Source organism: Microtus oregoni, unplaced genomic scaffold, assembly GCF_018167655.1.
Source record: "Microtus oregoni isolate MIOR12 unplaced genomic scaffold, Mior012 000027F_ref0000203, whole genome shotgun sequence".
NCBI classification, from domain to species: Eukaryota; Metazoa; Chordata; class Mammalia; order Rodentia; family Cricetidae; genus Microtus; species Microtus oregoni.
The window spans coordinates 19,124,265-19,149,699 of NW_024543086.1; the positions used below are offsets into that span (position 1 = coordinate 19,124,265).

General features: G+C 46.5%; 3 protein-coding genes across 20 annotated transcripts in view; all 3 read left to right on the forward strand.

The window, feature by feature from the left end:
• The first annotated feature begins 320 nt into the window (after positions 1-320).
• On the forward strand, positions 321-13,343 carry Jpt2 (Jupiter microtubule associated homolog 2). The gene is made up of 5 exons (XM_041676660.1): positions 321-438; positions 5,007-5,155; positions 8,087-8,229; positions 9,930-9,978; positions 10,864-13,343. Exons 1-5 carry the CDS (start codon positions 395-397, stop codon positions 11,046-11,048), a joined length of 570 nt encoding a protein of 189 aa, XP_041532594.1. The 5' UTR covers positions 321-394; the 3' UTR covers positions 11,049-13,343.
• A 4,478-nt stretch (positions 13,344-17,821) lies between these two features.
• On the forward strand, positions 17,822-18,958 carry LOC121463788 (non-histone chromosomal protein HMG-14). Its single transcript, XM_041676265.1, has one exon. The coding sequence runs from the start codon at positions 17,886-17,888 to the stop codon at positions 18,177-18,179; it is 294 nt and encodes a 97-aa protein (XP_041532199.1). The 5' UTR covers positions 17,822-17,885; the 3' UTR covers positions 18,180-18,958.
• Positions 18,959-24,356: 5,398 nt separating this feature from the next.
• The window catches only part of Mapk8ip3 (mitogen-activated protein kinase 8 interacting protein 3), a 43,354-nt gene continuing 42,275 nt past the window's right edge, over positions 24,357-25,435 (forward strand). For 17 of the 18 annotated variants that reach the window (XM_041675864.1, XM_041675869.1, XM_041675873.1 and 14 more), the window contains exon 1: positions 24,358-24,813. In XM_041675864.1, the coding sequence (XP_041531798.1) occupies positions 24,496-24,813 (318 nt within the window). In that variant the 5' untranslated portion in view covers positions 24,358-24,495. Of the gene's footprint in view, positions 24,814-25,435 lie in introns of all 18 variants that reach the window. The other variant, XM_041675868.1, reaches the window with a different exon arrangement.

A 25,435-nucleotide genomic window follows, 5' to 3' on the forward strand; every position in this document is an offset into this window, starting at 1 on the left:
AAGGCGTTGCAACCCCAAAGAAGCCAGCCACCACCCACCCCGAAACTTGCTAGCAGGCGGTGGGGAGAGGGGTGGGAATATGTCCGCATGGAAATGCAGATTCCTACTCTTAGGACTCGCTAGTGTCGGAGGGTGGGACGAGCTGTGGTCCAATGCCTACCCCTAAAGCCGTGAGAGGCGGATGCTGGGGCCAATCGGCTGTAAGCGTGATGCGGTACTCTCCAAGCCTGCCTCTAACTGGAGCAGGGGGAGGGGCAGGGTATGACTGCGATAGGCTGCAGAAGTGTGATTGGCGCGGGAGGCGTCCAACGGGCTTGGGCGGGTCAGGGTACCTGCGCGGGACCAAGCAGGAACCGCCGCGCGGCGGCTAGAGAGACGCGGGGCGGCGGCCGACATGTTCCAGGGCGCGGACGGCCAGCCGGGCGAGTCGGGCTCCAGGTGCGCAGGCCGGTGCTGGGGTCCGGGTGGGCGCGGAACTGCACCCACGTGGCGGGCGGGAGACCCTGCAGATGCGGTGGGTGTGGCTCCCCTGAGGGTGCTGAGCGAGCTCTCCCGGGTTGCCTGAAGCCGGGCCTCGCAGGAAAGCTGGGGGTCGAGCGAGCGGAGTGGAGACCGGGCGGCGGGACGAAGACACGTGGCTCTCCTGAAGCGCTTGCCTATGCTAGATGCTAGTCGGGCGCTGCCGAGCTCCGTTTGCCGGCTCCTGAGTCTTTCCCGCGTCCACCAGCTTGCTTTGGTTGGTTACGACGACCCTTGAATGTAGCTGAGTGGCGGCAGCAATCTCTGACCCAACCCACGACCAGGTGTCCATCGGGTGCACGTCCTGGTCCTCCCTGGCCGGGGACCTTCCCAACGTAGTTCCATCTGGACTTTTCCTTCTGTCTGATCTGCTTTGAGTGACAAAATGAAACTGGTGTTCATGACTTCCCGAGCTCCGGAAGTTAGTGGTGAAGTAGCGTCCACGGGGAGGATTTTAGAAAAAGGAGGAATTCCCCATTTGAAATTGGAGTGAGGGCCATGGGAAGGAAACTGCCGAACTTGGTTGATGAAGTCTCAGTCTGGGCCATGTTCAGTAGAAACAGTGCTTTGGGTGGCATTTGACCCCTGTTGGGAGGAAGCTAGCGCCTAGTCAGACTCATTGCCTCAAAGTCTTTGATTTTTGCCTGAAGCTACTGTAAGGTCTCCATTTCAGTTTTTCCTCTCTTCTAACCCTGTCTTTTGTCTCTTTGCTGAAGGATTTTCTTGTGCTGGGGATTTTTGAGCTGTAAAAGCATTATGCTATTGCCGTCATTCATCCATTAAATGGATAATGGTGAAGAATGTGCCCACATTTGTTTCTCATGGCATTATCCCACACCTGACCAGTTTCTAAAAGTTTTTCTGAAGTTCAGCGTTGCGGGATGTTTCGGAGTCATTGATACTGTTGAGGCGTTTTCTGGTGCCATAGTTCACTTGAAGTGTGTGGCTTTTCATCTTAGTCTATATCTCTTTTATTCTCTTGCATAATTTGAATATTTATGCTGAAAAAAGGAAAAAGTAATTGGAATGTACCCCCACATTGTGAATTTGGCCCTAAAATCCTAGCTGGCTAATCTCTTGCTAGCCCCTTCCATTCCATTGGTGTTACTGTGATAATGGCTGCTAGGAGCTTCCAGAAGGCCACACTGTGCCATTGTTCTGAGCCCTGTTTATTGAAAGGCCTATTGAACTCTCAGACCCATTTGTGAGACCCTGCTGGGGCAGCCTTAAGACTTGCATTGCTGTTGTAGGCTGTGCAACTTGTGCTTGCCCCATTGTCTTGGGGATGGAGGTGGACACTGCTGCAGCCCAACTGGCCCATTATCTTTGTCAAAACTTCGTATAGCACCACTTTACCTTGCTTGTTGTCAGATTAAAATCCCGACAAGTAAACAAAGCGATACTAAATCCTTAATTTCTATACCCATATTAGCATTAATTTCAATAACTGCCTTTGTCTCCTGCATTCCTGCCGTGGACTCAGCTTGTCTCCTCCCGAGGTGGCTTTGAGGTTCCAGGAACATGGTGCTTCTGTTGCATCATGCACATGGAACACAAGCCATTGACGCAGACCTGACTATACTGTTAGCTCTAGAGGTCCAGGCCATACCCTTGATCACCCCATGTTTTGCATCTAGAAGTGGGTGCAGAATAACCGCAGAGAGACTGGGAAGGTGAGAGTGTAGAGCCGAAGACAAACACCCGACAGGACATTAGTGGCTTGGAAAACAACTGTCTTCAAATACACAAATATGAATAAAATAAAGCTAGGAATATTCATGCCTGCTATCCCAGCTCGTGGGACCGAAAAGCCTGGGATGGTCAAAACTGGTTTGTGTCAATGGGCACTGATGGCAGGCAGTCTAACTTACCCAGCAACGTGCATGGTCTAAATCTTTGGTTTTTTTTTTTAATTGTGCTATATATTTTTCTCTGCTCCCCTCCCTTCCTCTCTCCTCCCATTCAACCCTCTCCCAATGTCCCCATGCTTTTAATTTACTCAGGAGATCTTGTCTTTTTCTACTTCCTATGTGGATTAGATCTATATAAGTCTTTCTTAGGGTCCTCATTGTTGTCTATGTTCTCTGGGATTGTGATTTGTAGTCTGGTTTTCTTTGCTTTATGTTTAAAAGTCACTTAAACATGTGATAATTGCCTTTCTGGGTTACCTCACTCAATATGATGTTTTCTAGCTCATCCATTTGCCTGCAAATTTCAAGGTATCGTTTTTTTCTGCTGTGTAGTACTCCGCTGTGTAAATAAATGTAGCATGGTCTAAATCTTGTTGAGTCTTTTCTAATAGGCTTTTAGTTAAACTTTTTTCCCCCCTTTTCAGATGAACTTTTTGATCCTTTCCTACAGCCCCACAAGAAATGCTAACTGTTGACGGGGCAGGTTTGGCACATCCTCTTTCCCTTTCCTCCCCAAGAAGACAGTGACCTGGCACTGGTTCAGAGTCCTGTCAGTACATGCCTGGCATCTGCGGCGTTGAGTGTCCAGCCTTGATTTTCTGTTGAAGCATGACTGGCACATTTTGTCAACCTGAGATCCTCACTTTATACCTCTCTGCCTTAGAGCAGGCAGTCTGAGAAGTTTGTTCACATTCCGCAGAAGTGGACTGCCTCTCTGGATGAAACAAACACATTTTAGATACTTTTGCTGTTGTTGTTAACTAACCCTAGAGTAGTTTCTGTTTGCATAGCTTTTCAGTCAGCCCTAACCTCCATTCTTGTCTTTTATGTGGCAACCATTCTTTGATTTTAAGTATTTTTCTAAATGCCTGAGATCATCAGTCTCAATGCTCAGAACTAGTGGAAGAGGGTGGAACCTGGTGTGGTGCACAGCTGTGGGAGGCAGAGGCAGAAGGATATCTGGGAGTTTGGAACTCTTACACAGAGTTCCAAGAAGCCACAACTGCATAGATAACCTGTCTTAAAACCAGAGAGATGTGGACCATTCGCTGGATTAAAATTTACTTTCAAGCGGCTGTGTATTGTTTTTAATTTTGAGATGGTCTTGGGTGACATTGTATTCTCTGTATAGTGGAGGATAACTTGTTTTGGTTTTGAGACAGGGTCTCTTTATGTAGGGTGCCCTGTCTGTCCTGGAACTTGCTATATCACTGAGATCCATGTGCCTCTGCCTCCTGAGTGCTGGGATTAAAGGCGTACCCCCACTATGCCAGGCTAAGGATAACTTGAATACTGATCTTTCTACCAAGTGCTGAGATTCCAGGTATTGGCTACCATGCCTGACTAAAAGGCATTTTAATAAGTCTAACCAGGTCTACAAAATCTTTCACCATGTTGCAGTTGTATATCTGCGCTCTGGACTCGAGGGCCAAGCTTTACGGTAATTTCATAGGTCGTCAGCTGACAGTAAAAATTATCCACTTTCTAACTTCCCTGTAGTGCCTGGTGAAGTTTCCTTCCCAAAGGTTGGGGCCTAAGGTAGGTGTTGCCGTTGGAAGCCACATTCTTTATGAGTGTTTGATTAAAGGCTGTGCTTGTAGAATATCAGCTGAGTTTAGAGGGGTGCTCAGTGCGCATGCCCTGAGCAGAAGTAGGTAATGCTGCCAGTGCGGTGGTTCTTTTCTAGTCTAGGCACTTCACTGCTTACACCAGACATCCTAGTATAGCGAGTCTTTAAATCAGGAATTATCAGAGATGATAAACCCAAGATAAAGAGAAACATGGAACTTGTTAAAGTAAGAAGGGGTCTGTATTAAAACCCAGCAAAGGATCTAGAGTATAGGCTACACCCTAATGCCTTCCTTAAGGTGTCTGGGAAACATAAGGGAAGAACACCTTTATCGTATACTTACAGTCGGGCCAGACCCCAGATCAACACTCATGAGTTCTAGCAGGGGAGTCCCTGGCTACCTTGGCTACTAAGCAGAAGGTTGGTGAAGATAGGGACGTGCTTACATGTAAACTACGTAGCAAAGTTGAGACAACATGGAAAAGAAAGCAAAATAGAACCTTTTTAATCATGACTTTTATTCTGATCAGAATCTAACATGATATTGGCAGAGTATTAAAACTAATTTCTGGCTCGGCAGTGGTGGCCTTTAATCCCAGCACTCAGGGAGGCAGAGGCAGGTGAATCTCTGAGTTCCTGGCCAGCCTGGTCTAAAAGAGCTAGTTCCAGGAAAGCTAGGGCTATTACACAGAGAAACCCTGTCTTGAAAAAGCAAAAACAAAAAAGCTAATTTCTGATCCTCATTTCTGTATAATATGACTCTTAAAAAATGTAAAGTTCCGTGTGTGGTTCACCTTACCCCTGTGTATGTGTCTTTCTGCGTAACCCAGACTGAACTCTAAATCCTGCCTTCATCTCCCCCGAGTGCCATCATACTGACAGACCTTGTGATGAGCCCGCTTCTGTTCACATCATTTCCATAGGAAAGCGGCCATCGACACCAATCCTAGTGAGGCCTGGGAGCTTGTGGGTTGGCTCTCATTCACTTGTGTTCTCTCTGTTCACAGAGCCATGAAGCCCCCAGGAGGAGAATCGAGCGATCTTTTTGGAAGTCCAGAAGAAGGTGTTCCTTCAAACAAACCTAATAGGATGGCATCTAATATTTTTGGACCAACTGAAGAACCTAAAAACATACCGAAGCGGACAAATCCTCCAGGTGTGGTCTTTGTACTTCTTAGAGCCCTTGGCCTTCGTTTTCTTCTGTTCTTATAAAATATTGTCTTAGGGCTTCTGTTGCTGTGGTGAAACACCAGGACCAAAGCAAGTTGGGGAGGAAAGGGTTTATTTGGCTCACAGAATGCCTGATGGCTTGCCTACAGCTCACTCTTAGGAAGCATTTTCTTAATTGAAGTTCCCCCCTCCCAAAGACTACAGCTTGTGTCAAGATGACATAAAGCATCGTTTTGTTTTGTTTTTTAAGATAGGGTCTCACTCTGTAGACCAGCCTGGCCTTGAACTTACAGGCACCTGCCTGCCTCTGCCTCCCTCCTACTGTGACTAGAGACGTGCCCTGTCATGCCCAGCTTGTTCTGGGTTTTTACTTGATTGCTTTTTGTTGTTATTTGAAGACAGAGTCTGTCTGTGTAGCCCAGATTGTGAACTCAAAACCTTTCTGTTGTCTCCTGTGTCTGACACTTCCGGTGTGGACCACGTGCCTTGCTTTTTTGTTTGTTTTGTTTTGTTTTTGTTTTCTTTTTCGAGACAGGGTTTCTCTGTGTAACAGTCCTTGCTGTCCTGGAACTAGCTCTTGTAGACCAGGCTGGCCTCAAACAGAGATCCACCTGCCTCAGCCTCCCAAGTGCTGTTATTAAAGGTGTGCACCACCACTGCCTGGCTTATTTGGTTTTCAAAGTTTCACCTTGAATTCTTAGTCTTCTGAGTTATGTTTTTCGAGTTTGACCAAGCCAGATTTCCATAGCAAATAAAGTGAGCCTCTATGGACAGCACCAGGAATGAGTCGCCTAGTTTGATCCCCTCATTACCACATGTATCGTTTATTTCCATCTTACAGCTCAGAAGGTAGAGGTGACACAGTTAATGAATAACTCGGCAGGGACTCCCTGACAGCTCTGCTACGGAGCCCCCTTTACTCACATTGTGTTGCCTTCTCCAGGCAAGAGTGCTCACACGGGACTGGTCCTCAGGAGGTGTGTGGGCGAGGTTCATTCTACAGTTTTAGAAAGATGCAGCCCTTATATATCCACCCCTAAGTGTGCTATTTCTCCCTTAAAAAGACAGGCCCTCTTTCAGTCTCCACTTTGTTTGTTTGGTTTTGGTTTTTCTAGACAGGGTTTCTCTGTGTAACAGCCCTAGCTGTCCTGAAACTCGCTCTTGTAGACCCAGGCTGGCCTTGCACTCACAGAAATCCACCTGCCTCTGCGCCCCCTCCCCCGCCCCGCCCCCAATGCTGGGATTAAAGGTATGCACCATCACCTGGCTCCAGGGACATATTTTTATGTAAATAAAGATTCAAAATAATCTTTATAGGACACAACTTTAATGTAAAAAGAGGGGGAAGTCTCGTTCGTTTGAATATGGATAAAAAAAGTGACCACTCCACTCTCAGGTCCCCTCTACACCAAGCAGTTATCTGAGAGCAAACGGAAGCAGAAGAAATCTAACAAGTTCTTTTAAAGAGTTTTGACCTAGGCGGATCTCTGAGTTCAAGGCCAGCAGAGGAGTTCCAGGATAGCAGGACTACACAGAGAAGCCCTGTCTTGAAACCCCACCCCCACCCCCAAAAATGTCCGTGGAATGCTTTTTTAGTTTATGGTGTTGTTTGGCTTTTCCTGGGGAGATGTAAACAGACTTGTGTTCACCTTAGATAGTAACAGACCAAATAAACAGTCCATGCAAGTCCAGCCGGTCAGCCACTGAGTTCATTGGGGTGTTTATGGAGCGTCAGGAAGGGTTACTTAGGGCATAGCTCCAAAACAGCTGCAGCATGGTGGCCTCCTAAAAGACACATAGGTTTAATCCTCTCCTGAGGTCTGTACGTTCTAACATTTCCTGAAGCCATGTGTATCTGGGTCATACAGCTAGATACAGTGGGAGGGGGTGGCTAGAATTCCAGGTGAGGGTGTAGCGACCCATCACCTCTGAGGGCAATAGTCCACAGGTCTCACGCAGGTAGTCACAGCTTCTCTGATTATGGCAATGGATGTTGCGCCTGGAAGACAGTGCTCTAAATCATATGGGAAGCATAGTTGGCATGTATTGATAATTCGCCCTATAGATGTTGTCTCGAGCATTTATCCAAGGAACTACAGCAACTTACAGAATCCTCATACAACCCATTTGTTGTCCTTATTGTTAAATTAAGGGATTGGAGGCCTAGAAAGGCAAGGTATCTTAGAGCAACATGGGTAGTCATTGGGGTGCTTCTTCTATTAGAGATTATAGCTCCTGCTGGTGTACGAAAGCCATGATTTGTCTGCCTCTATCTGGCGTAATGCTGTGGGGAAGGGGGTGCTCGGGATATACTGAGTGAAGACATCAATTGGTGTTTTGTACCTTTCTGCCTAACGTTGGCATCCTTGTATAATGTCCAGGCCTCAGGCCATGAGATCCTTTTGAGATGCACTGTTTCTATCATAGCCTCAGAAACTCAAGGGGCAGCCAGGGGCACATCTCCCGACTTGTTGACATCTAGTCGTCGTCCCTACAAGTTCTGGCCAAGGAGGTCAGTGACTAACCTTATTTTCCAGATTGTAGGTTCACCATGAATAGCAGTGAATTAAACATTCAGTTATTGCTTTTAATCTGCTAAGAACTCTTGCTGATTAACAGAGGAGACTTTCCACTGGAAAAGGGAACTCTGGGGAGAGGTGGTGTTTTATTCCTTCCGCCTCTTGGAGTCCAGCCCAAGGGCGGCTTGGCTGTGCTTGCAGAGGCTGCAGTAGACCAGGTTAAGGATTAGTTGGGATGTAAGCCTTCGGGGACTTAAAGTAATTATTCCTTCCCTATTGCCCTGGAACACCACACAGGAAGGCATTAAGTCTACTGATAGGCTGTCTCTCGAGGTAAACGCAGTTGGGTAGGGTCAGATGGTGTTCTGACATTCACTGCTCTGTGATTGTTTCTGCAGGGGGCAAAGGAAGTGGTATCTTTGATGCATCGACTCCTGTGCAGACTCGACAGCGACTGAACCCACCTGGCGGGAAGACTAGTGACATATTTGGGTCCCCAGTCACTGCCACTGCACCCCTGGCACACCCAAACAAGCCCAAGGTATGTACAACATTCAAATAGCAGACAGAAGAGGAAAAAGTTGTGCCAACTTAACTTTTCTAAAAGTGCCAACGCAGCTGTTACATCGTTAGGAAGAGTCAGGCAGTGTTGGTTTCCCAGCATGGCCATTCATCATTAGGTTTGGAGTCACCCAGAAAACATGTCTCAACCTTCTAACACTGGGAGAAGTAGTCATGTTCATCTCTCTGCACAGCAGCTGCCAAGCACTTGTCTGTGCTACCCGATTTTGTATATACAAGGTCTGGTGACTGAGCACATTGCATGAGGGTTTGACTCTCATTGATTTTTTGAAAGATGTTGGGTTTGTTCTTTCTATAGTACTAGAGATTAAACCTGGGGCTTCATACACTCTAGACAAATGTTTTACCCGTGAACTCTCTCCGCAGCTTGACCTTGTATTATCTTTGAGGATTTATGGTCCTTGGCAAACAGGGTTGCAGGCTTCTGAGCCAGTGAAGGCTCCCTTGATAACATGAACTCTTGCCTGTACTCCAACTCAGGAGCTGCTGGGAAAACACTACCAGAGCAATGTGACTTTGGACTTGACATTTGGATGTACTGATTAGATCTCTGAATACCCTGACCTGGGGCCTCTAGAGGCTTGGCCAAGGCCAGTCTTAGCTTCCCTGTATCCCAGAGCTTATTGGTAATGAAACCCAGAACTATATTATTGTTATAATTGTTAGCAATATCTTTGTTTTAGTTACTATTTTTTATTTAAAATTTTCTTAGATTTTTAGATTTTGTGTGTTCGAGTATTTTGCCTATGTGCATGTTTGTATGCCATGTGTGCACCTGGTATCTAATGAGGTCAGAGGGCATCAGATCCCCTTGTGGAGGCAAGGGTGACAGTGAGCTAACATCACTGTTGCAGTTCAGCAGGGTCCATGGGACTCAATCACAAGTCTCTGTCTTACAGTGTTGGAGATCAAACATGCTAGAGACGCACCTAACCACTGAGCAGCACTCTAGCCTACAAAAAAGTTTATTTATTGTAAATTGTGTTATTTTTAATTAGTAGGTGTGGCAGCAAGAGGGTGTGTGCATGTGAGTATAGGTACCCTCAGAGGCATCTTATTCCCCTGGAGCAGTAGTTACAGACAGCTCTAACTGGGAACCGATCCTAGATCCTGTGGAAGAACAGCAAGAGGTCTTAACCACTGCGCCATCTCTCTAGCCCATGTTTCAAAAGTTAAAAATAAAGCAGACCTAGCCTAATGGTGGGACACTTTAATCCCAGCACTCGGGAGGCAGGGGCAGGCAGATCTCTGTGAGTTTGAGGCCAGTCTGGTCTACAGAGCAAGTTCCAGGACAGCCAGGGCTACACAGAGAAACCCTGTCTCAAAAAAAGCAAACAAACGAATGAATGAATGAGTGAGTGAATGAATGAAGCAGACCCTATAGTGCAGGTCTATAACCCTAGCTGTTCAGGAACTGAGGATCAATACCTGCCTACCTTCAGGGTGAGTTCAAGTCTAGACTGTGGAAATTTTAATGAGAGCCTATCTCAAAAAGTTTAAAAAAAAAAAAACAAACTTAAGGATGTAGGCCTGGTGGTAGAATGCTTCTCTAGCAGGCATGAGGTCCTAGGTTCAAGCCTTAGGTGGGTAGAAAGGTCATCCTCAGATCTTTATTGTCTACCTGAATGAGCACTAACCTGATGACTCGTCTTGTTGTAGGATCATGTTTTGCTATGTGAAGGTAAAGACTCTAAATCAGACCTGAAAGGTGAGTATATTTCCTGCCTATTATGCTGGGAGAGTTCTTAGTGGATTTGACAGACAAAAGGATAGCATCTCTGTGCTTTCCAAGACAGCTGACCAAAGCAAGCATAAGGGAACGGCTAGGGGCTGGAGAGATGGCTCAGGTGGCTCAGTGGCTGTTCTTCCAGAGGACCCAGGTTCAATTCTCAACCCCCACATGGCAGTTCATAGCTATCTATAACAAAGTTTCAGGGGATCTGGCACCCCCCACACGGACATACATGTAGGCAAAACACCAATGCACATTAGATAGATAGATATATAGACAGCAGACAGAGTGGGTAAGGGGTTTAGTGTTTAAAAAAGGCTGGGGTCAGGGCTGGAGAGATGGCTCAGAAGTTATCAAGTTATTTTCATCGCTACTTCGTAATTGTAATTTCACTACTGTTAAGAATCATATTGTAGCCAGGCGGTGGTGGCGCACGCCTTTAATCCCAGCACTCGGGAGGCAGAGGCAGGTGGATCTCTGTGAGTTTGAGTCCAGCCTGGTCTACAAAGGGAGTTCCAGGACAGGCTCCAAAGCTACAGAGAAACCCTGTCTCGAAAAACCAAAAAGAAAAAAAGGAAAAAAAATCATATTGTAAAAATCTGTGTTTTCTATTAGCCTTAAGTGACCCCTGTGAAAGGGTCGTTCAGCTCCCAAAGGAGTCGTGACTCACAGGTAGAGATAGGTGGAGAGCACTGGTCCAGAAGCTCATTGTGCCAGCAGGAAGGGTAGGGATCCAGAATGCTTCATGAACTTGAGACCAAGTGGGAGCTAGTAGAATTGAGAGCTTACCCAGTGTGCTGTGACACTTTCAGTTAGTGTAGTTGCTGCCTCTCACAGACAGATATTGGCTTTGTCCTACAGATACAACAAACTCACCCCGAGGAGAGCAGAGCGAGAAGGGAAGCTCAAAAGAAGCAGACCATGCCAAGATACCCGAGCCCACACCTACAGTTGACAGTCATGAGCCCAGACTGGGACCGCGGCCTCGGTCCCACAACAAGGTCCTGAACCCACCAGGAGGCAAATCCAGCATCTCCTTCTATTGAGAGGCTCCTCCTCTGCCTGTACTCAGACCGGAAACTCAGAGATAGGGTATTGAAATGTTAGTGCTTCCTTTAACCCAAATGAGTCGGGGTGGGAAAGGGGTTGTCATGCGTGTGGGGTTGCCTGCTCATAGGCCTGATGCCTTTGGAGGAGCTGCAGAAGGACTGTGCCTTCCAGACTGCCAAGATACACATCTGTGAGGATAAAGTGGGGCGCTCTTAGGCCTCCTCTGTAGTTGTTCTGTGTGGAACAGTAAGGTTCTGGGAAGGGTGAAAGAGATGGCACCCGTTAGCAGAAGGCTCATTAGGGTATGTCTCGTCCTTGTATCAACAGTCTGCTGGCTGTTGGGCATCTAAGAATGGTGGTTTGGCTGGGAAAGAAAGGAAAAAAAACCAAACTACCTATCCCTCACTGGGATGGAAGAGAAACACATAGACAAAAACTCTTAAAGACAGAGTGAGGTCTACATAGCCTTTCCTTTCAGGGAATGCTTATCACCAAAATGTTTCCACCTCTGAGGTTACCTCTGAGCTCTAGTGTCTCCTTTTCCTTTTGTTCCCTTCAGTACGTCGCCCTGTAGTGTTGGAATGTGACTGCTCTTTTTGGTAGCAGTCAACAGAAAATCAAACAGTTATTCTCAGCCTTGTCCTGAGTGGAAGGTTTGGATGCCCTGATCCTCTGAATTGTAGTTTCCTTACTGCACCTAAAACCATGGCCAGGTCTAGGTAGCAGCCTCTCTTCCTTTATGGTTGGTTTGGTTCCTGCCATGCCAGGTTTGCATATGGGTTGTTCCTTTTGTTTCTCTCATCAGCCTTGAGTCTAGCCTTAGTTCCTCACCGTGAGGGCTCTTGCTATCTGTGGTTCTTCCCGTACGTAAGGCCTCAACCTCTGCAGGGTTTTAAAGACTACTCAAATATGTCCAGGTATTGGGTGAATTTTTGATTTTCCCATCTGTTCCTGTAGTTGGGAGGAAGACCTGCTGAAGAATACTGGGTTGGGCGGGTTTCTTTAGCCATCTGCAGAGGTGTTGTTAGGATCAGCAGCTTATGAATACCCACGGACTGTGCTTCTAACACCTAGAAAACGTCACTGTGTACACCAAAGCAGAAGAGTGACCTAAGCCACCTTTAGAAAGCTTCAGACTTCTTAACCTTGTTCATGAACAGTGCCCCTCAGGCCTGGATAGTGAGTATTTTGGCAATAAGGTCACAACTGTCATCTGACAGCAGAGATCCTGGCTCCACAGCCATACTGCCTGCTGCCCAGTCTTTCATGTCAGGCACATCTCCGTCCTGTTCCGTCTTTAAGGGCTGTAGCCTTAGTTCCTTGGTTCCCGCTTGTGGTGGGCGTCTGTGAAAGGGCTCCTGAGTGGTGCTACAGAGCTTTATAGCAGATGCCAGAAATGTCCACGTCAGAGTTTGGGGAAGCAGCAGTTCTGCAGTCATGCTCATTGACCTAGATGCTCAAGTGCCTGCAGAAGCCCCTGCCGAGTTCTGCTTCCAGCACCTGGTTCATTGAGGGCTTTGACCATGGCTTTTGTCAACCAAAGAGTTTATACCTTTCAGCTGCCCTGTTTCCTGAAGCCAAGAAACATGTATTACATGTATGTAATTCTGTAACAACTCAAATGGGTTGTGGTTAAGTCATGAGGATGTCATTTGGAATTCAGAGTATTTTTTTCCATTTAAGAAAATGTCATAAATGTTTGCTTCATTTAGCCTAGACTCTGACATTTTTAACTTATAAGGAAATGATACAATGATAGAAACAAACCTTTTGTAACCGCTTTCTTAAGTAGAAAATGATTTGTGAATTCCAAATTGCATTATCAAGAAAAAAATCTGACATCACTGTGCTGGCCCTGCTGCTGGTCCAGCGAGAGAAGAGCTCCAAGACCACTTGCTGGCCTGGATGGCTGAGAGACTATGGGAACCTGAGACAGTGACCCACAGCAGCTGCCTTACTCGACTCCTCTTTCTCTGAAACTGGGCCCAGAGCATGGCCAGTCTGCCGCCCAGGAAGAGGCCCTGCCCAGCTAAATCCAGTGGAATACAGTTCTCACACCTGCATTAGCCTTAACACTTTGTTTAAGTGCATTTGGTGCCAACATTTTTCTAGCACTATGTCAGAGCAAGAAACCTGTCCTTACATCATAATGCTATTTTATAGGAATGTTCTGTTATTTTTATGAGACAAAATTGGGTATAATGGTTGAATTAAACTTAGTAACCACATACTTAAAGCCTGTGTGTATTTGTGTAAACACGCTCCTCCATTGTGTGTGTGTGTTTGAGAGGGAACAATGCCTAAACTATGATCCTTTTTCATGGTTTTCTACTTACAAAGATGACTCCTCCATTCCTTGGTCTTGATCCAGAAATGCCCAAGATAATCATCTCTAAGATTTGGGCAGAATTAATGGGCAATATGCTGTAGTACTATCTAGTTTTCTGTAGTTGAAGTATATTCTTTAGGACAAGTGATGTGGGCAAACTTAACCTGCTCCAGCTTGACAAGTCTTGCAATGACAAGGTGGAGTGTCCAACTATTGAGCTTTGTTGAGAAAATACGGGTTGGATGTCTTTCCTTTCGTGTGTATCATCTGTTTTCATATGGTCGCCCAAACTCCATGTCCTCGTGAAAATTTTATGGATCATGGCAGAGTGACTGCCTGCTTGGTGAGTCTCTGAAGTTTCACATCATTCTGAATGAGGGATCAGTGTTTATGATATGAACCAATGCTTCACAAGCCAGGAGTGATGGCACACATCTTTATCCCAGCTCTTAGGAGGCAGAAGCAGGCAGATCTTTGAGTTCAAGGACGGCCAGGACTACACAGAGAAACCCTGTTTTAGGTAGGTAGGTAGTGTTAGGAATAATTCCAATCAGACCAAATAAGAAAATGCCCACGTTTAATAAATGCAATACTCGCCGGGCAGTGGTGGCGCACGCCTTTAATCCCAGCACTCGGGAGGCAGAGGCAGGTGGATCTCTGTGAGTTCGAGACCAGCCTGGTCTACAGAGCTAGTTCCAGGACAGGCTCCAAAGCCACAGAGAAACCCTGTCTCGAAAAACAAAAAAATAAATAAATAAATAAATGCAATACTCCCAGGTGGCAACCATGCAAAACCCGAAGACCAGCCGTGGGCCATGACACCACAGCAGGCCACGAAAGCAACCAGTCCCAGGCAGTGAGCCCTCAAAGTGGACAGTGGGCCATGAGGGCTATCTGGTCTTAGGCAGGGAGCCATGTGGCAGGTGGGAGACTTAAATGGATAGGCATGCCATGCAGAGTGAGGTTGGATATTTATCTAGTGGGTTATGGAAGGGAAGGGGAGAGGGAGGGAGAAGGGGGATGAGGAAAGAAACGGGGGGAGGGTATGGCAGCAGATACATCTTTTTTTTTTTTGTTTTTCGAGAAGGGTTTCTCTGTAGCTTTGGACTTGTCCTGGAACTCCCTTTGTAGACAGATACATCTTTGAAAGAGAAAGAAAAGGGGCTCAGGCTGCAAGCAGGGAGGAAGAAATGCCTGCCTAGGTGGTGGGCAGGGGAGGGAGTGGGCGGGGCTTGTCTTTTAAAGGGACAGGACAGACCATTACAGGTAGACTGTCACTTTACAACAAAAACCAATATGTGTTATCTGAAACAACTTGTTTGTCCACACATAATTAGAAATGTAGTGAGTTCCATGAACCAGGTTAGAAACGAGATACAGTATCCTGTGTTAGCAATTGTTCCATCCCTGGACAGGCACTAAAAGATGTATTTCTCCAGAGGCTAGATAGCTGATTCCCCTTGGTTCTCCCTGTGCTGAATTAGGAAGTGAAAGTATCACAGTTGCCATCTCAAGCCTCGTTCTTAAGTAGAAATAGTACTGGAATCACATGGTTTTTGTGTTAGCTCCTAAACTAACTCTATTCCTAATTTATTCCTAATCTATTCTGGTTAGCTCCTAAACTAACTCTATTCTTAATCTATTCTGGTAGATCAATCATGAAATATTTTGGTCTTAGTTATAACCATGTAGTGCTATCTGAAATCCAATTCATGAAAGGGAGGCCAGGCAGTGGTGGTGCGTCCCATTAATCCCAACACTAAGGAGGCAGAGGCAGACAGGTCTCTGAATTCAGGGCCAGCCTGGTTTACAATGTGAGTTCCATAGCTATTGGGAAGCCTTGTCTCAAAAAAAAAAAAAAGTGAAAGGAACATAACAGAGATATTTGGGCTCTGGCAGACATTGGGTACAAGATTAAAGTAGGGTTTTTGACATGTGTTTTCTATCTTTGTGATAAAAGGCAACTTACAGAAGGAAGTATATGTCCAGGCTTACGGTTCCATAGGTACGAGGCCATCACCATCATTGCAGGAAGCATGGCAGCAAGCTTGAGGGTGGAGAAAATAGCTCACATTAAATCTAAAGATGAAGCCGGGCGGTGGTGGCGCAGGCTTTTAATCCCAGCACTCAGGAGGCAGAGGCAGGCAGATCTCTGTGAGTTCGAGGCCAGCCTGGTCTACAAGAGCTAGTGCCAGGACAGGAACCAAAAAGCTACGGAGAAACCTTGTCTCGAAATCAAAAATAAATAAATAAATCTAAAGTTGGCCCCAGTAACATACCTCTGAACAAAACCACACTTCCTAAGCCTCCTAACATGGCATAGTATCATCAACTGGGAGTCCAGTATTCAAAGGCCTGAGGCTATGGAGGGACAGTGTCTTACACGTTAGGATCTTTCAATGGGACGAAATATTCTAATATAGCTTCCAACATCCAGGATCAGGAAAACTATACTATTCAATAAGTATGCCATTTTGTTAAATTTCAATTACAGGAGCTGGAGAGAACACTTGATGCTTTTGCAGAGGAATTGAGGCCAGTTCCAAGCACCCAGGAAGGGTGTCTCACAACCATCAGCAACCAGCTCCAGGGGATCTGATGGCCTCCATTGGATGGGAGCCTGCATCCATAGGCACATATCTACTACATAGAATTTTTTTAAGATTTATTTATTACGTACACAGTGTTCAGCCTCCATGTACGCCTGCAGGCCAGAAGAGGGCACCAGATCTCATTACAGATGGTTGTGAGCCACCATGTGGTTGCTGGGAATTGAACTCAGGACCACTCTTAACCTCTGAGCCATCTCTCCAGCCCCCTACTACATAAAATTTTAAAAATCATTTTTTAAGCTGGGCAATGGTGGCACAGGCCTTTAATCCAGCACTTGGGAGGCAGAGGCAGGCGGATCTCTGAGTGTGAGGTCAGCCTGGTCTACAGAGTGAGTTTCAGAACAGCCAGAGCTACACAGAGACTCTTGTAATTTATTTTGCTTTGATTAGTTTCAAACAACAAATCAGCCCCAATCATGTTAATAACAAAGGGGTGGGGTATGGCCTCTGTGGTATACTGTCAGGGATTTACAGGGCAAGGTATGGTGGCACACACCTTTAGTCTTAGTGCTTGGGTAGCTTGGGTAGCTGAGACAGGTGATCCCTGTGAGTTAAGAGGCTAGCCTGAGCCGGGAGTTTGGTGCACACCTTTAATCCCACACTAGGGAGGCAGAGGCAGGTGGATCTCTGTGAGTTCGAGGCCAGCCTGGTCTACAAGAGCTAGTTACAGGACAGGCTCTAAAAGTAGAGCGAAAGCCTGTCTCAAAAAAAACAAAACAAAAAAAAAAGGCTAGCCTGGTCTAAATAGTAATTTCCAGGGCAGTTCATAGACCCTGTCTCAAAAAAACAATGAATTTACAGGGTTAAAGTTGCTGAGACAGACCTAAGACAAAATACTAAAACAGCCCTGAAACACAAGAGCGTTCTGTGACTTGTTTATCACGGGACTGGAGAGACGGCTCAGAGCACTTACTGTGCTAGCAGAGGACCTGGGTTTAGTTCTCAGCACCTACATGGTGACTCCACAACCATCTACAATTCCAGTTTTCAGAGATCTGATGACCTCTTCTGGCCTCTGTGGGTACCAGGTACTCACATGGTATATACATGTGCAGGCAAAACATTCATACTATACAAAGTAAATCTTTCAAAAAAATTTTTAAGAATTATTCATTTCACCCATTTGTCCTGATTCCTAATTTTGGCAATTTAAAATTAACTTGGGCGGGGCTGGAAAAAATGGCTCTGTGGTAGAACTCTGACTGTTCTACCAGAGCCATTCTATTTCAAGAACCCCCATGGCACTCGCAACTGTTAATAACACCACTGGACAGTGGTGGCGCCTGTCTTAAACTCCAGCACTCGGGAGGCAGAGGCAGGTGGATCTCTGAGTTTGAGGCCAACCTAGTCTACAAGAGCTAGTTCCAGGACAAGCTCCAAAGCTACAGAGAAACCCTATCTTGAAAAACCAAAAACAACAACAATAATAATAATAATTAAAAATAATAACTCCAGGGGCTGGTGAGGTGGTGCAGTGTGGTTAAGAGCGTTGGCTGCTCTTCCAAAGGTCCCAGCAACCACATGGTGGCTCACAACCATCTGTAATGTGATCCGGTGCCCTCTTCAGGCCTGTAGGCATACACGCAGGCAGAATACTGTATAAATAAACAAATCTTTAAAAAAAGGGCGGGGGGACTCCAGCTCCAGGGGATCTGATAAACTCTTCTGGTTTCTGTAGGCACCAGGCACATGCAGATGAAACACCCATATATATTAAATAATAAAACAAAACTAGTTCAGGTGACATTTACTGCAAATACTATTACAATATGCCCCTTTCATGCTAGCCCGCTTCCCTAGTTGGTTAAAAATACAAGGCTCAGGCAGTCCGTGCGGCGGCGGCTCCGTGACAGGTTCGGTCTCGCACGCGCCTCCCATCCAGCGCCGCCAAGATGCCCAAGAGGAAGGTTAGCGCGGATGGAGCGGCGAAGACGGAGCCCAAGCGCCGCTCCGCGAGGCTGTCGGCCAAGCCCGCCCCTGCCAAGGTGGACGCGAAGCCGAAAAAGGCCACGGGAAAGGATAAATCATCGGATAAAAAAGTGCAAGCAAAAGGGAAGCGGGGAGCAAAGGGCAAACAAGCTGAAGTGGCCGACCAGCAAACCACGGATCTGCCCGCAGAGAACGGAGAGACCGAGAACCAGAGTCCAGCCTCTGAAGGAGAAGAGAAAGAAGCCAAGTCCGACTAACCATCCATCATGTCTGTCAGTGTCCCCGCCTCCCTTCTTGTACAATCCAGAGGAATATTTTTATCAACTATTTTGTAAATGCGAGTTTTTTAGTAGCTCTAGAAACATTTTTAAAAGGTGGGGAGAAATCCTGCCTCATCCCATTTTTTAAGTGTAAATGATTTTTTTAAGAGGTTAAATCACTTGCTGGTTGTTTATTTTTTGGTACAACCAGAAAATAGCAGGATACTGAATCAAGAGAGGCTGTGACTGTCTCGGGGGTCACCATAACATTCCGTAGAGGGGGCTAGTTTTATATCCTACAACACAAAGCATATACTAAGTGGTAATTTGGAGTCTCGGTCGTGCGTTTGTGTCCCTGGAATATTTTCCGTTATATCCGGTGTCGTGTTTTGTAGAACTGTTGGCTAAAAACCCACTCCTTGGTCCTTACCCTGTCAGGACTGTCTGCCTATAGCAGTCCATTTTCCTAACAAGTATAACAATGTGCTGTGAAACATTGAACTTGAGATTGTGTCCTGTGCGTGGCATACAATGGTGAGTCAGTGGAGTTGAGGATTGTGAGCAGCTAATTATTATGTGAGGTCTTGGGGAAGACTTGGGGTGGAACATCACTTGGAATAAGTTCAAAGAGAAACAACACATGGCTCTTTTGGGTACGAGAACACAATGTATGACTCCTCAGAGTTTGGGTACATGTTTTAAGAATTGAAATGTCTGTGTACTTTACTCCTCAACCAATAAAATCTCCGTTGTGAAAGCGTTAAAAAAAAAAAAAATACAAGGCTCAGCTTTGTATGCTTGGAAATGTAGGGTGTATCCTGGGAAGACAGCTCAGACATGGTTTAAAGCAACAGAAAGTGTTTATTAGCCGGTCAGTGGCTGCACTGGGTGTAAAGACCCCAGCATAGCCTCAACCCTTTCTCAAGATGAGCTTTTAAGCACAAAGCAATGTCCTGGGTTGATACACTTCAGTTAACAAGAACATATAGCCAGAAGTGGATCTATAAAAGCCGACAACCATTTAGAGACTCTTGCAAAACTAGAGACCGAAAGGATTAGGCCTTTGTTTTCTTTTTTGGCAGGTGGTGCTGCCTACATGCTGAATTTACAGCCTGAATGGCACTTCCATCATGGAGTCAGTTCTAAGGTCTGGGGCTCTGTTACATTCCTCACGGGTCTTAGTGAGTGAGTCAAATCATGGACTCATCCTCTCTTTAAGTTTAAAATACAGGGTCCCCGTGTTAATACAGTCAGAATGAGAAAGGCCCAGCCAGAACCGGGTGGTGGTGGTGGCCGCCTTTAATCCCAACACTCAGAGAGGCAGAGGCAGGGGGATCTCTGTGAATTCAAGGCCAGCCTGGTATACAAAATGAGTTCTAGGACAGCCAGAGATACAGAGAGAAACCCTGTCTCCAAAGATAATCAATCAATAAATAAAGGCCCAGCTGTGGGACCCTCACCCCTTATTCTCAAAGGGGCAAGAAGAAATTTCCTAGCAGAATATTTTCCCAGGAAGATTGCGGCCTTCCCCTCTCCCACCCAGGAGATTCCAAGCACAAGGTCTCTTAGCTCAGCCCAGCCAGCCGCCTGGTACAGGCTGTTAAAGATGGCCTAACTCAAGAACAGTGGCCTTGCTCTAAGAACAAGGAGAAAGCTGACTTAACAGAATGGGAGGGAGCAAAAGTCCTTGTATCCATGCCAAAGCATCTTCAAAGATTTTCTTTGTAGTTATGCCTTTAAAAACTTACCCCACAGAGGAGATACAACTCCTCTCTACCTTGTTGTAATGGGGATGGAGATGAGTTCCAAACATGTTTGTATTATGTTGATTAAACCTTGCTTATTACAGTCTGGGCCTCTCTGGTGGTCTCTCTCTGAGGGTCATGATCTGGGCACAACACCCACCAGCCAGTGCTGATAGCAAAGTAGTTAGCCAAGGAAACCTAGAGAAGAAGACTGGTTATTTCCCCAACCATGGCAAGATTTTCTCTAATTACTCCTGATCAGTCCGCATTGAAACAACAGGTTTCTCCCAAAGCCACACATAGGCTTTTGGTGGTTCGTTTCTGTTTTTTTTTTTTTTTTTTTTTTATCACATGAGAGGTCTAAGCCTGTCCAATTTTGCAGGATTATTTATTTCTGCACAGGAATCTCACTGCTGTTTTAATGCCTCTAGATTCTTGATCAACCTGTCTATTTAGTTTTGAGAGCATTAGAAGAAGCGTATTTATATTTAGTCAAACCATTGGTATATGCCTGCCAAGTAGTCCTTGGGTCTCAGTAATGTTGCTGTTATCCAGATGAATTAACCCACAAGGCAGAAGAGGAGGCATCAGAATAAGGCGGAGTGCTAGATTAAAGTTTAGGATATTAGTTTCAGGCCTTTGTAATCTCTAACACTAATTTGGGCTGCCCCAGTCACAATGACTTTTGTCAGTCATTGGGCTGACAGTCTGCTTAGCTCCTATCCTGTGTAGTACAGGGCCTGGGTGGCAGTCCTGGCAGATTTCTGGCTGGGAATGACTAACTCTAACTCCCTTCCTGTGACATAGAGTCTGATTCCCCTGTTTTTCCTGTTTTCCAAAGGCCAGAAAGAATCTTTTAAAGGAACTTTTTGAGAAGCCTCAGTTTTACAATCCCAGTTTTTGTAATGGAAACTCTCTTGTTTTTGGCAACTAAGGGACCCACCTGTAGGCCGTGTCTTAGTATAGTGATACTTCATATTTTAATAAATAAAGCTTGCCTGAAGATCAGAGGGTAAAACTAAGCCACTAGAGGCCAGGCAGTGGTATCACACACCTTTAATCCCAGGATTTGGGAGACAGAGGCAGGTGGATCTCTGTGAGTTCAAGGCCACCTTAGGGTACACAGGATCAGTATCGAAACAGATCTAGGTGGTAGTGGCTCACACCTTTAATTCCAGTACTAAGGGAGTCACACGCCTTTAATCCCAGCACTAGAGAGAATATAAAAGGGGAGGAGACAGGCTCAGAGCTCAGTCTGCAGTCGCCAGGCCTTGGTAGAGGTAAAATTTTTCTAGTGGCTTGGCTGTCACGAAAAACCAAATAAATAAATCAAAGTCCAAAATTCAAAGTCTCTTCTGAGATTCATACACTTTCTTAAACTATAATCTCCTGTAAAATCAAAAAGCAGATCACATACTTCCAACATATAATGGCATAGGACATAAATTACCATTCCAAAACATAGGGATGAGAGCACAGTGAGGAAATATTGGACCAAAGCAAGACTGAAAACCAGTTGGGCAAACAACTGAATTCTGCATCTCCATGTCTGATGTCAAAATGCTCTTCAGGTCTTCAACTCCTTTTATCTTTGTTGACAGCAACACACTTCTTCCTCTTGGGCTGTTTCCACTCCCTGTTAGCAGTTTTCCTCAGCAGGTGTTCCACAGCTCTGGCACAGGGCCTTTCCATGCCCTAGGTTTGGGTTAAAACCCTTTTTATCATTCCTGTTGTGGATAAAAAGCTGAAAAGGTTTTGAGATATCTGGAAATGTTAGGGCTGGAGCTGAAGTCAGCTGTTTTTAAGCATCAAATCCCTTTTGCTCAGTCAGTCCGGATTGAGGCTCATTGCCCCTCTTTGTGCTGATTGTATAGAAGCCTTATTATTTCCACAAACTGGTAACCAGAGGTAGCGATGCCTGGCTGCACCTAGGAACTCTCAAACCTGTCTCTTAGTCTTTAGAGTTGGAATCTGAAGGATGGCAACAATCTTACTCAGAGAAAGGTTCTTTTTGTTTCCCCTCAGCTGCTAGCCAAGGTAGCCTCTGATGTACAAAGTTGGTTTTCTTAGTGAACATTCTGTAGCCCAGGATCTGTAACTTTTCCAGTCATCCCTTAGTGGCCCCTTTACATCTGTTTTCCTGGGAGACCTGACAGCTCTTAGTGTCTCGTTAAATAGGGTTGGAGAATTTTTTAAATCCTTAGAATAACCTATACCCACTGTAACTTCATTCTGGGTCTGTCCATTTATAAGCAAAGATGGATTGACTCACTTCTGCCAGTGTGTGGCTGAAGAATGCCATATTTCAGGTCCAAGATAGTGTACACATGTTCCTTCGAAAGAGTCGGAGATCTCAGATTTCTTCATAGGCATGAGAGGTGTATTCCAGGGTGACTGGCAGGGCACCAGGATGCCTCTCTCTCTCTAAGCTAGGCACTATGCACTGCAATTTCCCTTTCTTTCCAGGGTCATTGGGTACTATTTAATCTGGAAGGGTTTAGCTGAACTGGTAGGAACTTGGTGTTGTGTTCCAGTCCTGGGTGGGGGGATGGTTCTGCCAGCAATCACAACTTCAGTCATCGCCCTGCTTCTCTGGCAGCGGCCAGGGCCACTCGGACCACCTGGCAGAAATTCTGTTCCCTCAGGCACCGGCTCTGCTGCTGCCACTAACGGTAGCTTTAACTAAATCTCAATCACTCTATAAAACTTGAGATTCAAAGGCTGGAATGAAAATCTGCTAACTCAGAGAGGTTGAGTAGCAACTAACTAACCTCTCCTTTATCCACCAAACAAAAAAGCCTTGCCACTCCCTCCCTAGTCCTGGTGTGTCTATCTCTTCCAGATGCCTTCTGATGCTCTATGGTTACTTTATGTCAACTAGTTGCTAACTCAGCATCCTGAGACAAGGTTAATTTTATTTAATTAATGCAAATGCAGAGTTTTACAGTGTGATTGAATATTGCCTTTCTCAGGATGAGCTTTTAAGCACAAAAACCATTTTAAGCACAAAAACCATGTTCTGGGTTGACATACTTCAGTTAACAAGATCAGTTAGCCAGAAGCAGAACTACAGAAGCCAGAAAGCAAGGTTAGTGCATTTAGAGACTTTCCCAGAATATAGATTTTGATGGACTAGCTCTTTGCTTTCATTTTTGGCAGGTGGTGCTGTCTACATTCTCAATTTTACAGCCTGAATGGCACTTCCATCGTGCCGTCAGTTGTGCTAAGTTTTGGGGGCCCTGTTACAAAACAGTTAATCTCTTAGGGTAGATCTTTGTCTATATAGCAAATTATGTTGCCAAGTGTTGGTGGTGCAAGGCTTTAATCCCAGCACTGGGGAGGCAGAGGTCGGTGGATCTCTGAGTTCAAGATCAGTCTGGGGGCTGGAGAGATGGCTCAGAAGTTAAGAACAGCAGTTAACGGCCTGCTCTTCCAAAGGTCCTGAGTTCAATTCCCAGCAACCACATGATGGCTCACAACCATCTGTAGTGAGGTCTGGTGCCCTCTTCTGGACTACAGGTGTACATGCAGACAGAATATTGTATACAGAATAAATAAATTTTGAAAAAAAAAAAAAAGATCAGTTTGGTCTACAAAGTGGGTTCCAGGACAGCCAGGACAGCATAGAGAAACCCTGTTATCGAAGAAACCAAAAGAAAAAAAAACCAAATTATGTTTCAAACGGGATTCCAGTGATGGTATGTGCACTTAGTTTCAGCTAAATGGCAGAATCAAGCAGATCTATAAAAGTTTGAGGCCAGACATGGCAAGTTACAGGTCAGCCAGTGTTACACAGTACACACACGCGCGAAATTTTGAGCAATGCTTTAAGTGTTCTGGATGTCAGAGTAAGATCTGGTGGCTGAGAGATGGCTCAGCGGTCCAGAGCACTAGCTTTTACAGAGTAGGTCCTCTGTTCAGTTCTAGAGCCATCCATATGGCTGCTCACAAAGGACTGTAACTCCAATTCAGACACCCTCTGGGAGGAGGGAAATCTCTGTTAGCAGAAAGCAGTCAGTCTCCACGCGGCGCCACAGTTCAAAGTAGGGCTCATGGTGTCCCCAGCAAATGAACACAGTTCGACTCGCTTTATATTCCGGCTTCAAAGTTCTGCTACACATAAGGACCCTAGAGCCCCGGCGGGCGGTGCAGATGCTTGGAACTGAGCAACAGCAGAGTGTGAAACAGCCAGAAACAGGGCACGCGACACACGTCGCATGGACGTTGAGGTCGGCTAGAGTGAATTACAAAAGTCTGAAGACAAATCGGACAGAGACAGAACCAGCCAGGTCTCCCCCTGCCTCAACGAGCCCACCTCGCCAAACACCACCCGCGACGCCCCGGAAACTTCCCAGCCGCGTTTCCTCTAGCGTCAGGGCGCACGACTCAGGGCGGGGCAGGATGGGGCTCCACCTCCGCGACCAGGCGGGACTTCCGGCAAGGGAGTGACGGGCGCGGCCTGGGCGGCGGCGGCGGCGCATCCTAAGGTGGCGGCTGTCTGAGGTGCTAGCGGCCCGTGGACTCGGGCACCGGAACGAGCCGCGCTGGCGGCGGCGGCGATAGCCGCGATGATGGAAATCCAGATGGACGAGGGCGGAGGTGTGGTGGTGTACCAAGACGACTACTGCTCGGGCTCGGTTATGTCGGAGCGTGTGTCGGGCCTGGCGGGCTCCATCTACCGCGAGTTCGAGCGCCTCATCCACTGCTATGACGAGGAGGTGGTCAAGGAGCTCATGCCGCTGGTGGTGAACGTGCTGGAGAACCTGGACTCGGTGCTGAGCGAGAACCAGGAGCACGAGGTGGAGCTGGAGCTCCTGCGTGAGGACAACGAGCAGCTGCTCACGCAATACGAGCGCGAGAAGGCGCTGCGCAAACAGGCCGAGGAGGTGCGTGGGCCCCGGCCGCCGCGGAGGGGGACGGGGTGGGGAGCGTGGTGCAGCCAGTCCGGCGCGGCCGGCAGAATCCTGCCGCTGCAAGTGCCGGTGTCTCCATCAATTTGGACGCAGAGTCCGGGAGACGCGGCCCCCGTTCTGCTCTCCTCTGACCTTGGCTGCCGCCTGCTGGCTCCGGATTTTTCTTCCTCCAGTGCTTTGAGCAAGTTTTGTGATCATCTAGCGCTAGATGATCGCAGAGCCCAGAGAGTCTACTATTCTGGAAGTCAGTGCTCTTCGGTTTATGATGGGAAGTGGCTCTTTATACATTCCATTTCAGTGAAGTTGATACAGTCTCAGAGATTGAAAGTCCTTTTTGATATTTTGGCTTCTTAAATTAGTGGCCCCGTGCCCGGGTTAGGCTAAAGCTTGTTTATATTGAATCAGTCCTCCTTACTGTGGCTTGCTTTGCTTTTGGCAGTTGAGATGCTGCTGTTCTGAATTGGGATGTACAGGCCCCACTCGACTGGCTTCCTCAAGTTCTCAGCGTAGGGGCAACGTTCTTAGGATGTGAGGAGGGCTCAGGGTGACCTCGGACTTTTTTTTGAGGAGGGAACTGGCTCCAGAAAGTGTCGGG